This window comes from Strongylocentrotus purpuratus, unplaced genomic scaffold (assembly GCF_000002235.5).
Source record: "Strongylocentrotus purpuratus isolate Spur 01 unplaced genomic scaffold, Spur_5.0 spur5_scaffold_17, whole genome shotgun sequence".
NCBI lineage: Eukaryota > Metazoa > Echinodermata > Echinoidea > Camarodonta > Strongylocentrotidae > Strongylocentrotus > Strongylocentrotus purpuratus.
In genome coordinates this window covers 10,251,476-10,265,516 of record NW_022145602.1, presented here as the reverse complement: position 1 = coordinate 10,265,516, position 14,041 = coordinate 10,251,476, and the positions used below count along the sequence as shown (strand labels likewise).

General features: G+C 39.0%; 1 protein-coding gene across 2 annotated transcripts in view; it reads left to right on the top strand.

The window, feature by feature from the left end:
* The first annotated feature begins 1,561 nt into the window (after positions 1-1,561).
* LOC105439848 (neurotrypsin-like) overlaps positions 1,562-14,041 on the top strand; it is a 29,913-nt gene continuing 17,433 nt past the window's right edge. The window contains exon 1 of one of the 2 annotated variants that reach the window (XM_030988663.1): positions 1,562-2,572. In XM_030988663.1, coding sequence (XP_030844523.1) covers positions 2,338-2,572 — 235 coding nt within the window. In that variant the 5' untranslated portion in view covers positions 1,562-2,337. Of the gene's footprint in view, positions 2,573-5,370; positions 5,746-14,041 lie in introns of those variants that run through there. The other variant, XM_030988664.1, reaches the window with a different exon arrangement.

The window sequence follows — 14,041 nt, the reverse complement described above, 5'->3', positions numbered from 1 at the left end:
GCGCCACCGGATTAGGGTTTGGTTAGGAATGAGAAGTTAGGAGTGTGTTACCGCTGAAAAATTACCGTAGGAGCAGGTAAGAAGAGCACAACCGTTCTCCACACACACACCCACACTCGCACCGCCACGCACGCAAGAGTAGGACCGGTCATGTAACGTGGTTTGGTATCGAGTGGCGACTGCCTTGTATAGATGCATAGAAATACAAATCAAAAAATGGCATGCACTGATAATAACGAGACGGTTATTTGGCATGATTTGACACTTTAAAGAATTGGATTTTCCAGTTTCCCCCGCCCCGCCCCTTTGCCGTGCATTAAGGGTTATTAAACCGTCAAATCTTGATAAAAGATCCTTGAATGTTTAAACTCTTCGAGGAAGCTGGGCTAAAGCCGGGGGTAATGATACGATTACAGTGTCTTTTGATTAGACGATTGAGCTTAACATTTCTACCGCGTCTGAATTTGAACAAATTATTGTTTGATTTGGAGATACTCTCTTTGATTAAAACAGAATTAAGAAAAAAAATATGTTGGCTATTGGTTAATGACTAATCCGTTGTATTTGTTCAAATTCGAGGAAGAAATGAATGATATTTTCACAGCCGAAGGGACGTTTTTTTAAAGGAGTATTAGAGAAGCTTTTGAAAGCGTTTTTTCCCCCTTCTTTCTGATTAGTCAAAGATACACTGTTCTTTTGCCCAGGGGCCGTTAATTCACAATCGTATGGCTTCCATGTCGGCCTTTCCATTTCTAAACAACTTTTCTATTTTTCTTGCCTCATATCGTTCTATCGTTCGGTAATTACACAAAAAATCATGCAATATTTCTGACATTATAGAAAGTTTTAAGTAATTCTAAGTTCTTTATGATACAAATCTTGTACATTTATTATTTTGTACATTTGTTAACTGATTATCAACCATGCCCTGCCCATGTCAACACAGTTTGTCGTTTCATTTTAGGTTTGGAAATTCGAAATAAATGAAATGAATGGAAAAGGGAGAAATAATCCAGCATATAAGGGGCCTCAAGAGAAGATTGGTTTGAAGTTTAGAGAGGCATATTCTAGTTAAACTATAGTCGTAGTTCAAATGTTCAGATGGTCATTTAATTTTATGTTGGAAAAAATGAACCAAGTTGAAAAAAAACAGATTGTTTGAATATGATGGACGAAACCACCTGTTCTGTAATTAGGCCATGCTATAATGTTATAATGATGACGAAACTTGGTAATTGTCTATAAACGTGGTATGGGTGGAGGCCGATATAATTTAACTGACTAGATCTACCGTATAGAAGATAACATAAATGTAGTGGTTGTTACCTGTTACGGGGGGGGGGCTTTGATTGATATATCCATTCAATCAGACCCAGGGAAAAGGCGGGGTCACAACTTTTATCGATGCTTTACCTGATCTTTCTGCTCCGCCCCCCCCCCCGAGCAAAGTTATCAACAAATCGTTTACTGAAGTCAACAGTTAAATGTTGGATGAGCGCATAAGCATGTTGCACATGCTTTATGCTTGCTCTCCAAAAGAGCTCTTATTTGCCTGTATTTACTTTGTTATATCAATTTGTGTTGTTACCAGTAATTTATATATGCCTTCTGGATACCACTAGTCGAATTGTATTCGATAGTTATGTGATTTCACACCATATTTTGATGACAACATTTTTTGGATTCATGTGTAGTAGTACCAGCTAAGAAGCCATTTTCAATGTACACTCTCTATGTAAGTAAAAGTACCCTGGTACTCTATTATGTAATGTATATGCCTATTATGTATTGTATGCCTGGACGAACATGAATCACTGGATTCACTACCAAGCACAATGGGACCGTTTCAACTTGGACTTGTGTTCACACTCTGCCTGTATGCTACTTTGACGGAATGTGTACTGCAGTGAGCAATCCTTCATTAAACTGTCGATTAATGAAAACTTCATTAGAAAACAATATCTTAAAACGAGGATTCCATACAACCCGAATAGTACAGCATCTTTTCAACTAGAGCTACTGCATGCGGGTGATGTACATCCCAACCCCGGACCAGATCGGGATCAAGATGGCACTGTACCATCTTTTGCCATTCATCGTGACCCTCCCCTTCAGCGTAGAATTCACTACTCTCCAGGGGAACTGTTACAGTGGAGATCTACAAAGCTTCGACTGTCGTCCGACGTTCGCGATGTCATCCATTCTTTTGGAATACAACGAAGAAAGACAAGGAGAGGTAGGCGCGGTGGCCGCAGAAGAAACTGTCTCCGACAATCAAAAGTGTCAAGATCATCATCATCATCATCATCATCATCTCCAAACATTTTACTTTGTTCCATGAACGTTCGCTCAGTGCGCAATAAATCAGCCCTGATCCACGACTTCATCTGCGACAGTAATGCTGATCTTATTACAATGACAGAAACCTGGCTAACGGACAATGACTCTACAGTTCTAAATGAATTTGTTCCTTCTGGCTATAAATTAGTTCATCATCCTCGTAGTATCCGCCGTGGAGGGGGAACTGGACTTGTCTACAGAGATACCATCAATGCTCTTCAAGCCACAGCTGGTGAGCATAACTCTTTCGAGTATGCAGAGTACCAAATTTCATGTAAATCCTATCAGTTATGTGTCATTAATATAATTATACAGACCGCCTTACTCTGCATTACATCCTGTATCTGTATCATGTTTTCTATCAGAATTCAATGATTATATTCAAAGTCATTTATTGTCCAATGTTCCTTTATTAATAGTTGGAGATTTCAACATACATGTCGATAGTTCTAGTGGAGACTCACAGTCTTTCCTAAATCTTCTTGAGTCTCTGTGTTGTACACAGCTAGTTGATTTTTGTACCCACATACACGGCCACACTCTTGATCTGTTAATAAGACGGCAATCTGATGATAACATTGTCATTGGAAAACCTCAGGCACATTCATCTTTAATCTCTGATCACATCCCTGTAATGTGTTACCTTAATTCAAGTAAACCTCGCCTTCCTGTTAAAGAGGTTTCATTTCGCAGACTATCTGCAATCAATACTGAGTTACTTAGAAAAGACTTAACTGAAAGTCGTCTTTGTGATGGAACACCCAGTGATGTCACTGAATTAGCGATGTTATATGACACAACTCTCAATGACCTCTTAGACAAGCATGCGCCAAAGGCAACAAAAACTTTTGTTTTGCGACCTAAGGCGCCATGGTTGACCGATAGTATATTAGAAGAAAAGAGAAAAAAGAGGAAAGCTGAAAAAATTTGGATGAAATAAAAAACAGACAAAGACTGGAAAGCATTTAAGTCAATTCGTAACTCTTACTCCTTTTCATTGTATGAGGCACGGAAGAGTCACCATAAAGATTTAGTGTCTGAACATAAAGAAAACACAAAAGCGTTGTTCAATATTGTAAAGGGTTTGCTAAACATGTCAAATAAACAACCCATTGTACCTTGTAACGTTGATTCAAAATCATTTGTCAACAACTTGGGCAAGTTTTTCTTGGATAAAGTTCAGAAAATTCATAACGATATAGATTTAAAACTTGGCAATGTACACATAGACAAACTGATCAATGATGACGTTGACAAGTTTTAAATCACTGTCCGAACAAGACGTCGGAAAATTGATAATGAAGCTCAGTAAGAAGTCCTGTCCATTGGACCCAATGCCCACAAAAATATTGCTGCAATGTCTCGATGAATTGATACCTGTTATTATTTCTATGTTGAACTTGTCTCTATCAGCAGGGCAATTCCCTGCATTGTGGAAGGTCGCTCTAGTGAAACCACTATTGAAAAAGCCAGGCCTCGAAACAGAATTGAGTAATTTAAGGCCCATTAGTAATCTTCAGTATATTTCTAAGTTGGTAGAAGGTGCTGCTACCCAACAGATTCTTGAGCACATTGAACATCATTCACTGTTGCCGCTCAATCAATCAGCATACCGAAAATTTCACAGTACTGAAACAGCACTTCTTAGGATAAAAAGTGATCTTCTTATGTCAATGGACAACCAGAAAATAAGTCTGCTGCTTCTCCTTGATATGAGCAGTGCTTTCGACACAATAGATCACTCATTTTTACTGAAAACTCTAAGAAGCCATTTTAGGGTTGATGGCAAGGTTATCGAATGGATTGAATCTTACTTGTCAGATAGAAAACAGAAAATTGAAATTGATAACGTTGTCTCTGATGTATTCAATGTGCCTTTTGGCGTTCCTCAAGGGTCGCGATTAGGCCCTCTGTTGTTTACCTTGTATACAAGCAGACTCCTTACAAATATCCATACAGAGTTTCCTAGTATTAGTTGTCACTGCTACGCAGACGACACCCAACTATACCTATCTTTCTGTCCTAACACACCGGCTGAAGATCATTGTATTTCTGAATTAGAATCATGTGTTGTTTATATTAAGATTTGGATGTTGCAAAACAAGTTGATGTTAAATGATAACAAAACAGAACTTTTGGTCATTGGTACTCCACGCCAGGTTTCTAAATTTAGGTCGCGTAGTGTATCAGTTGGTGACTCAACCATAACCCCATCTGATACTGTTAGAAACTTGGGTGTGTCTTTTGATACCCACCTGAATATGGATTCACATATCACTAAAATATGCAAATCAGCCTATTTCATGATTTATAATTTGAGACGCATTCGAAAATACTTTGATCAGGACAGCATGAAAACTATCATGCATGCATGTGTTACTAGTAAACTAGATTACTGTAATAGTTTATTGTATGGATTGCCAGACTCACAAATTTCCAAGTTGCAGCGGGTCCAAAATACATGTGCACGACTAATTTGCAGCCTCCCAAAATTCTCTCGAATAACCCCACTTCTAAAGGAACTACATTGGTTGCCAATTCGCCAGAGAATTACATTTAAAATATTAATGATAGTCTACAAAGCTCTAAATGGTCAAACTCCTAATTACGTTACTGAATTGTTGCACATCAAGTCTCAAACCCATGGTCGTAACCTTCGTAGTACACAAGACACATTTATGTTGCAAATACCCCCATATAAAACCAAAGTAACCCTCGGGGACCGGTCATTTCTCTGTGCTGCCCCTAGATTATGGAATAAATTACCACTAGAAATAAGGAAAGCCCCATCACTAGATAATTTTAAATCAAAACTGAAAACTCACTTGTTCATATAGTATGTATAGCACAGCATTTACGAGCTCTTGCAGCGCAATAGAATATATCCACATAGTTATTGCGCTTTACAAATGAATATTATTATTATTATTATTATAAAAATTCCACCCCAATACATTTTGGAGTTCATGATTCTTTTATTTATCATTACAATGAATAATATTTACACTTGTTTGATCTATTTTCTCGTATTATCACATTTATCATTTTGGTCTTGTTCACGGCTGTGAGCATATTTGTTGTAGAAATGTGACACTTGTTATTGATAAAAAGTGTTATATAACAGGGCCCAGGTACCTATTTTTCGACACAGTTTCGTAACAGCCACCACGGTCGACTGGTTTGCTAGAAAGAGGGGTAAATGTTTCGAATCCTTTCAAATCTCTGAAGGAGAGGCTCTTTTTGTTATCATGTCACTATAAAAACGCACCTCCTTCAAGAATTAACAACACTTTTCATCGATACATCCTACCCGAGGGTCCTGGTTGAATTGTGCTATGATGGAAGGCTACGCTATTCTCTCGCTTCTTCTCTGCCTCAGTGTGGCAAGCGCCTACTCAAATTATGGTACTGTATACTTATTTTCTTTCATTCACTTTTCATTCATCCATTTACTACCAAAATTTTAGATAGGCCTAGGTTTAATTTCAACATGACAATAACTATACAATTTGGCGCCAATAGCGAAAGCTAGTTAAGTTTGGCCTCATTTAAAACTCGATGATCTATTGCATTCACTGAATAACAAAGAAGTATTTTGGGGTTTGCACTGACCTATACAATTTAGAATGAAGTTTGAGATTTTGAAACGCTACTATTACGACTACTAATATTATTGATTATTTAGGAGCGCTAAAAACATTGTTGTATAAAAAAGGAAATAAAAGAATTTTAGAGAATTGGAGACCTATATCCCTCTTAAATGTAGATTATAAATTATGTGCACAAGTTTTATCAAAACGATTACAAAATTGTATAGGTGGTATCATTTCAACGGATCAAACTGACTTTATTAAAAAAAGGTCAGCAACAGAAAATGTCAGACTGACTCAGGATGTTATTGATTATTGTTTAGATAAGAAGTTGCCTTGTATTATTATGTTTCTAGATTTCAAAAAGCGTACGATAATGTTAGCCACTCACTTTATTACGCGCTTTAAAGAAGTTTCAATTGAAGGAAGGTTGTATTAAATGGGTTCAAAGTTTGTATAGTAATGCAAAGGGGAAAGGTGATGAATTACGGAAGGATGTCCAAGACTTTTTCTATTGAGCATGGGGTAAGACAGGGATGCCCATTGTCTTCTTTTCGTTATTATAGCTGAATTTCTAGCATGTAAGATCCGACAAAACGAAGATATAAAAGGAATTGATTTATTAGGTTCTGTATTGTCCGAATTAAAAGTGTCTCAATTCGCAGATGACACAACCATTTTTTGTGAAATAGTTCAAAATCATTGATTAAGTTTATGGAAGAGGTCAGAAATTTTGGAGTAGTGGCAGGTCCTCAAGTAAATTGGGATAAAACTAAAGTAATGAAGATAAATACAGATAATGCGAATGGAGAATGTGGGGAAAGTACTGAACAACCAACAACATATTTGGGAATTATATATATCGGGAAAATAAAAGGGGAAATGAATGTTTAATTTGGGATGGAAAAGTCAGAAGAAAAAAAAATCAAAAATATATTGAAATACTGGAAACAGATAATATTAACGTTTTATGGTAAAGTGGTTGTTATTAAAGCCTTAATCGTTTCAAAAATTGTTTATACGGCAACTGTTGGGTCTAAAAATGGGGATAGAGCAAGGAGAGAAGAAAAAGGAAGACTGTCTAAAATGGTGACAACGGGGGAGGGGGCAGTGGGGGGGGGGGGGGATCTTCAAACAGCGGGTCAAAAACAAATGATGGAGCCCCCCCCCCCCCAATCCTGAAAATCTTCCTAAGCCTATGGCAGATATGCATAATATTTATTGATATCCACCACGTGTTCGTCTACAATATTTGGTTTTTAACTTACTAGTCTCGAGTATGTTCCAGGCATACTCGTGATACAGGCCCCGCAGTTGGGGGGCGTGTATGACCAGTATACTATAAGAGTCTCCTACAGGCCGCGCAACGGCGTTGCGTGTTCCACAACACGGACATGGGGGCCTGTATCACGACTATACTGTATACTCGTGAACAAGGCCCCATCTTATGCATTTTCATGACGGACAGCACGGTAGTATGGCAAGCCGTTTTATCATTTAAACATATTTCTTGATATCAAGAATTACCATTGCTTTACAACGGAAAATTATTTCTTGATATCAAGAATTCAATTCTCCCTCCGATGGTAGGGAAAATTCTAGCATTTTACTCTCTGAAAATCAATTTTTAGGTACAATTTTGAATACCAATATACATGTAGCAAAACAGCGGCGCGGGACGGAGCTAAAAGTGTATTGGGGTGTTTCTTAGATAGCCTGACTTGGCCCGTCAATTCACTTCGTTTAGTACGTCTTGTCCCTAGCGGGGGGGGGGGGGGGCCTCTCCCTCCCCGTTAACAAGAGAGAGAGAGAGAGAGAGAAGGAAAAGAAGGGAAAGGGAAAGAGGAGAGAAAGGGAAAGAAAGAAGAGGAAGAAGAAAAGAAGGAGATCGGGGGAGGGCCTCCCAGACTGTTGCCCCCCCCCCCCCAACAACAAAAAAAGAGAGAGAAGGGGGTAAGGGAAAAAGAAGAGCTAAAGGGAACAAAACAGAGGAAGAAAAGAAAAAGGTGAAACGTAGGGGAGATCAGTTGTGATTAATCCCGCCAAAAAATGTAGATCGGGGGGAGGGCCGAAACGCCCTTGCCCACCTCCCAGGAAACTTAACAGAGACAGAGAAAAGGAAGGAAAGGGAAATTGAAATGGAAAGAGAAGAGAAGAGAAAGGGAAACAAGGACAAAAAGAGGAAGAAGAAAGGTAGGGGAGATTAGTTGCGATTTTTCCAGCCAACATGGTGTGGATCGGGGGACGAAATGCCCTTCCTCCCCCACCCTCACTCAGCAAAGAGCGAGAGAGAGAGAGAGAGAGAGAGAGAGAGAAGGAAGGGAAGGGAGAGGGAAAGGGAAAGAGGAGAGAAAGGCCGGGAAAGAAAATATAGAGGAAGAAAATGGAAAAGAGGGAAAAGAATACATTTTAATTGAATAAAATACGTATATACATATTCTTTTGTTTAAACTTTAAGCTGTCCTCCAAATTTCCTGTGCCCCTACCCTTGTACCCTTGTACCCTGATTCCCCCCCTCCCTCCAATTTGACAACGCTTTGTAAATTTCAGGAAATAGAGTGGATGTATTTAGGGGCGTTTCAATGTTTAATATAGGAGTAGGGGGAGGAGTTCAAAAAAGAGTTAAAAGGGGCTTGAAAGGGGTGTTAATTGAAAATTAGGGGAAGGGGGGGGGGGCAACTTGAGGTTCAAACAAATTTAAGGGGGCAACTCAAATTGAAATTTGAGTTTAATTTAAAATTATGATATTAATAAAATTATTAAAAGGGAGGGCACAACTGAAAATGGACACTGAACAAATTTTAAAAATAAAAATAATAATAAAATGGAACGCAAAGAGAGGGCACCAAGTATTATAGACGGGTAGAAGTTAAAATGCCGTTTAAGGGTTTTGGGTACAAAATATCCATTCAATATTGTTTAAATTTTGCCTTCAGAGGTTTATATGGCAATACTTTAAACTAAATTTGCAAAAAAGCAGAAATATCTGCCCAAATGTTCAATGTTGAAGTACATTCACGATATTTTTCCAGACCGGATCCTGAGCTGTGTGATGTGATAATTTTCCAAATATATATATCAATTAGTAGGCGGTTTCCCCGCAAAATTTGTATCGTCACGTATTTAGTCAAAAACATATTCTTTCACAGTCATGATTGGTAAAGAGCTTCAATTTCATTATTTGAGAGGGGTGTTTCTCAAACTGGTCTATACATTTTAATTGGAAAAAAAATATGTATATACATGTTCATATTCTATTTTAATAATTTTAAGCTGTCCTCAAAATTGATGCATTTACCCCTTCCCATTACAATATTTAGTGCGCCGTTGCTAGGAAATATATTTCACCCCCTCCTCTCCCACTTGTTATTTATTTTTAATTTCGACATCATCCCTTAGAATGCAAAGGGGTGTGCCCCCAACCTTATTCCCTGATAACCCCACCCCCCTCCCCCTCCAAGTTGACACCCGTATGTACGTTTTGTAAAAAAGAAAGGAATGTTAATATTATAAATTGTACAGAGAGAGAGAGAGAGAGAGAGGGGAGAGAGAGAGAGAGAGAAGGACGGGAGCTAATTTCTCCGTGTCTTTATCCGTGTCCTTGCGCTTGTCTCTGACCTCGTCTTGAGTCTTGACTATCGTCATCGTGTTCAATGTTCTACTTAACAGCCTATGCAAATATGCATCTACTAAATGTATTAATTTATGGAATCTTCGACCGCTCTTGAGTGTTGGAGCATTAACACATGTGACATGTACACAGTCACAGAGGCGGCGGAGCGACTTCCAAAGTGGGGGGGGGGGGGGGGGCACCAACAAAAAAAGGCACTTTCGGGAGAAAAAAGGGCACCTTCAAAGAGAATTTTAAAGCAAAAATAGACAGGTTTTTAGATATTGGTATATACCCATATATGATTACATTATCAGGGATGATTTCAATATTTGTTTCTCATTATACATCATATAAGATATAGCTTAAGCATCATACTTTGCAGTTGGGTGTGATGGTCTGAAAATTCATTTGCGAGCGAGGAAAAATTTTAAGATTTGTGAGGTCGCAGTGCGAAAAATTACATCTTATAAAGAGGAAAAACCCAAAATATCCTGATGGGTTTATAAGCACATTCTCATAACGGAAGACTGAAAAGACCTTTGATTAGTAACACTACATGCGAGCGAGGGTAGCGAGTGTGCTTTTGGTGAAATTTCTCTTAGTCACTTGAGGCACGTTTAATGATGAGAGGAAAAGGGAACACTTATCGAAAGGGATAAGACACTTATTAGAAAAGAAAAGGAGCACGTGTCAAAGTGCAAAGGCTAATTAACAGAGGTGAACATGGGGCACTTCTTACACCTAAAAAAAGAGGCACTAACCAGGGATGAAAAGGGCACTTATGACAATGGGAAATGGGCATTTGTCGACGGAAAAAAGGCACTCATCAGATTTTAAAGGGGCATTTATAACAAGTGAGTAGGGGGAAGTGGCTCCCATTAAAAAGAAAAAGAGGCGCATCTTAAAATAAACGGGGCACTTGTCAGAGATGAAAAGGGGGTAATTATGAGAAGAGGAAGGGGCACTTATAAGAAGGAAAATGAGCATTTATTGGGGAGGAAAGGGGGACGTGTCAAATAAAAGGGGAATTTATTAGAGATGAAAAGAGCATTTATCAGGAGAGGAAGGGGCACTTGTCAAAGTAAAACGATTTTCTCTCAGAATTATATAGGGTCATTTACAAGAGATGAAAAAGGGCATTTATGAGAAGTGGAAGGGGATATTTTTAATGGGGGCACTTATCATAAGGAAAAGGGGCACTTATTAGAAAGGAAAGGGGGCGCATGGGAAAATATAAGGTGCGCTTATCCGAGTTAAAAAGGGTTAGTTATTAAACTGGGAAGGGGCACTTCTTACAAGGCAAAAGGGGCACTTGTCAAAGAAAAAGGGGCACTTCTCAGATTTGAATAGGGTAATTATCAGAGGTGAAGAGGCGCTTATCAAAAGTAAAAAAGGGGCACTTACTAGAGATTAAAAAGGGCACTTGTGAGAATGAAAAATGGAAACTTATTGCAAAGGAACATGGGAACTTGTCGAAGGAAAATTGGTACGTGTCAAAATAAAAGGGGTACTTATCAGAGTCGGAAAGGGGAAGGTGCACTTTTTAAAGTAATGGTGGCACTTATCAAATTAAAAGGGGTACTTTTCCTATGTAAAAAGGGGCACTTCTTACAACGGTAAGGGACACTTTTCCTGTAGGAAGGGGCAATTTTGGGGTACTTCAAAAATTGGGGGGATGTGCCTCCCGCCCCCCCCCCCCCACCCCGCGAGCGCCACCTCTGCACAGTCATGTACTCCTCGACTGTGTTTTTTATTATGTATATGAAAGCTCAACATTTCGAGCAGTGCATGTGTTCTTTTCTCCTTTTTTCTTTTTTTCCTATTCCTTTTTAAAAAAATTCTCGAATATTCTAAATGTCATTAGATGTTAATTTTATGTAAGCATTCTTTCTTGTTTTTATTGAGTTTTGAAATAAAAATCATTCGAATTGAGTTGAAATTGAATTAAATTTGGTGGCAGATGACGCTATACCAATTTGATTGTGTATCAACAGATAATTGATCATTTATTAACAATATTCATACTTCACAAATAGAGGAAATTAGTTTTCAACCAACTTTTAACAATACTATGGCGGCCCCGACCTCTATGGCGGAATCGTTCCCATTCTCAGCAAGGGAATTTAATTTACCCCCTTCTCTCTCTTTTCGTAAGATGCCAATTGATGTCAACAATTTCCGAGCAGTCAAAGAAATTAGGTCTTAACTTTATTTGCAAAAGGGCGGGGCACCTACAATTAATTTTACTGTTTGTTTCTTCAAAATATATGACTCTGATGGCGGTAAGTTAAAAAAGACACAAGCGTTTATTGGACCATATTCAAGTTTCAAGAGAAAAGTGAAGTGGTCAACTTTCATTGACGACTATTTTACAATATTTATATCGCCACTGTTACAATGTCTAATAGGCCTACTTATTAGTACTCTAACTCATATGATTTTATTTATTTATGTTCTTATATTTATCTCAATACATGAAACTAGTAAACTTAAAGGGCAATGGTTCATTAATCAATATACACGGACTTTGTAAGAACTATGGAAGTTTCCCATTTGAGTTTAATTCAATTTCTTCTAATATGGCATCATGAGATGGGTGGTTCAGATCCCGAAGCATGAGGTTGTGCTAGTCCGTAATATTCTTTATTTCTCATTTATAAACTTCAGAACCAAAAATAAACCATCAAATTACAAAAGGGTATCTTGTGTTATGGACAGATCACAGTCATTATATTCATAAACAAATGCAGGCACGGATCCAGGATTTCTCAGGGGGGGGGGGGGGGGGGGATTTAAAATCATGCGAGCCAAATATCGGTACGTTATGGTTTCCAGCAGTGGTGTAAATTTTTTGTTTTTTTGTTTTTTTGTTTTTGTTTTGGGGGGAGGGGGGGGGGGTCAGAAGATAACAATCTGCATTATCACCACCACTTTTACCTGCAGGCCCCGCTGAACGTTTTTTTTTTAAAAGTTGGTGGGGGATAAAGTATTTACGTTCAGATACAGCGAAGCGTAAATTGGCGTGGGGTCTAGGGCAAACCCCGGTGGGGAATAAGGGGTGGAACCCCGGAAGCTTAGGGGTATGGGCATTTAATTACGGTCAAATGAGCATATTTCGATACCTTATTCATGACACTGACATGTCACTAATTGGCGTGAGGTCCAGGGGACGCAGCCCCCAGAAGCTCAGGAGTTTAAGGAATTAAATTACCGTCTGATGAGCATCCAGAGGCCCGCCTTAGAGCCCTGGGTGGGAACCAGGGGTTTTTAGGCATTTAATTACGGTCAGCTGACCATATTTGTGACACATGCAGGTCACTCTTTTTTCTTTCTTTCTGTCTTTCTTTCTATTTCTCTTTAATATACTTTTTAAACAAAGAGGGGGAGGGAGGTCAAGTCCCCTGAGCCCCACCGTTCTGCGGACCCTGGCATATTGGCCTCTTAATAAGCATATTTCTTGCCTGACTGTAAATTTTTGAATTTGTCATTTTCCAACAAATGCATTCACAAATTTAGTGAACTAAAAAGCGAGGAAAAATCCCGAAAAATTATGTCATTTAAGCAAAATTTGTAAATTGGTGGGGGATAAAGTATTTACGTTCAGATACAGCGAAGCGTAAATTGGCGTGGGGTCTAGGGCAAACCCCGGTGGGGAATAAGGGGTGGAACCCCGGAAGCTTAGGGGTATGGGCATTTAATTACGGTCAAATGAGCATATTTCGATACCTTATTCATGACACTGACATGTCACTAATTGGCGTGAGGTCCAGGGGACGCAGCCCCCAGAAGCTCAGGAGTTTAAGGAATTAAATTACCGTCTGATGAGCATCCAGAGGCCCGCCTTAGAGCCCTGGGTGGGAACCAGGGGTTTTTAGGCATTTAATTACGGTCAGCTGACCATATTTGTGACACATGCAGGTCACTCTTTTTTCTTTCTTTCTGTCTTTCTTTCTATTTCTCTTTAATATACTTTTTAAACAAAGAGGGGGAGGGAGGTCAAGTCCCCTGAGCCCCACCGTTCTGCGGACCCTGGCATATTGGCCTCTTAATAAGCATATTTCTTGCCTGACTGTAAATTTTTGAATTTGTCATTTTCCAACAAATGCATTCACAAATTTAGTGAACTAAAAAGCGAGGAAAAATCCCGAAAAATTATGTCATTTAAGCAAAATTTGTAAATCACTGGTATTGATTTAGAAATAAACCACGTTGGAAATTGTGTTGGGGTCAAATGCTCCAAGCCCCCCCCCCCCCCCCCTTGCAGTACGCCAGGGTTGATCAGGTGCGTATTTGGCGCTTGGTCTCAATGACGAAAGAAGAAGCGATACAAATCGCAACTTATTTTCCCTTCTTTTCCCCTTTTCTTGTCTTCTTCCTTTTTATTTTCTTTCACTATCTTTCCTCCTTCCCCTTCCCTTCCTATCCATTCTTTCTCTCTCTCTCTCTCTCTCTCTCTTTCTTTCTTTATTTTGCTGAGGTGGGGGGGGGGGGGGAGCGG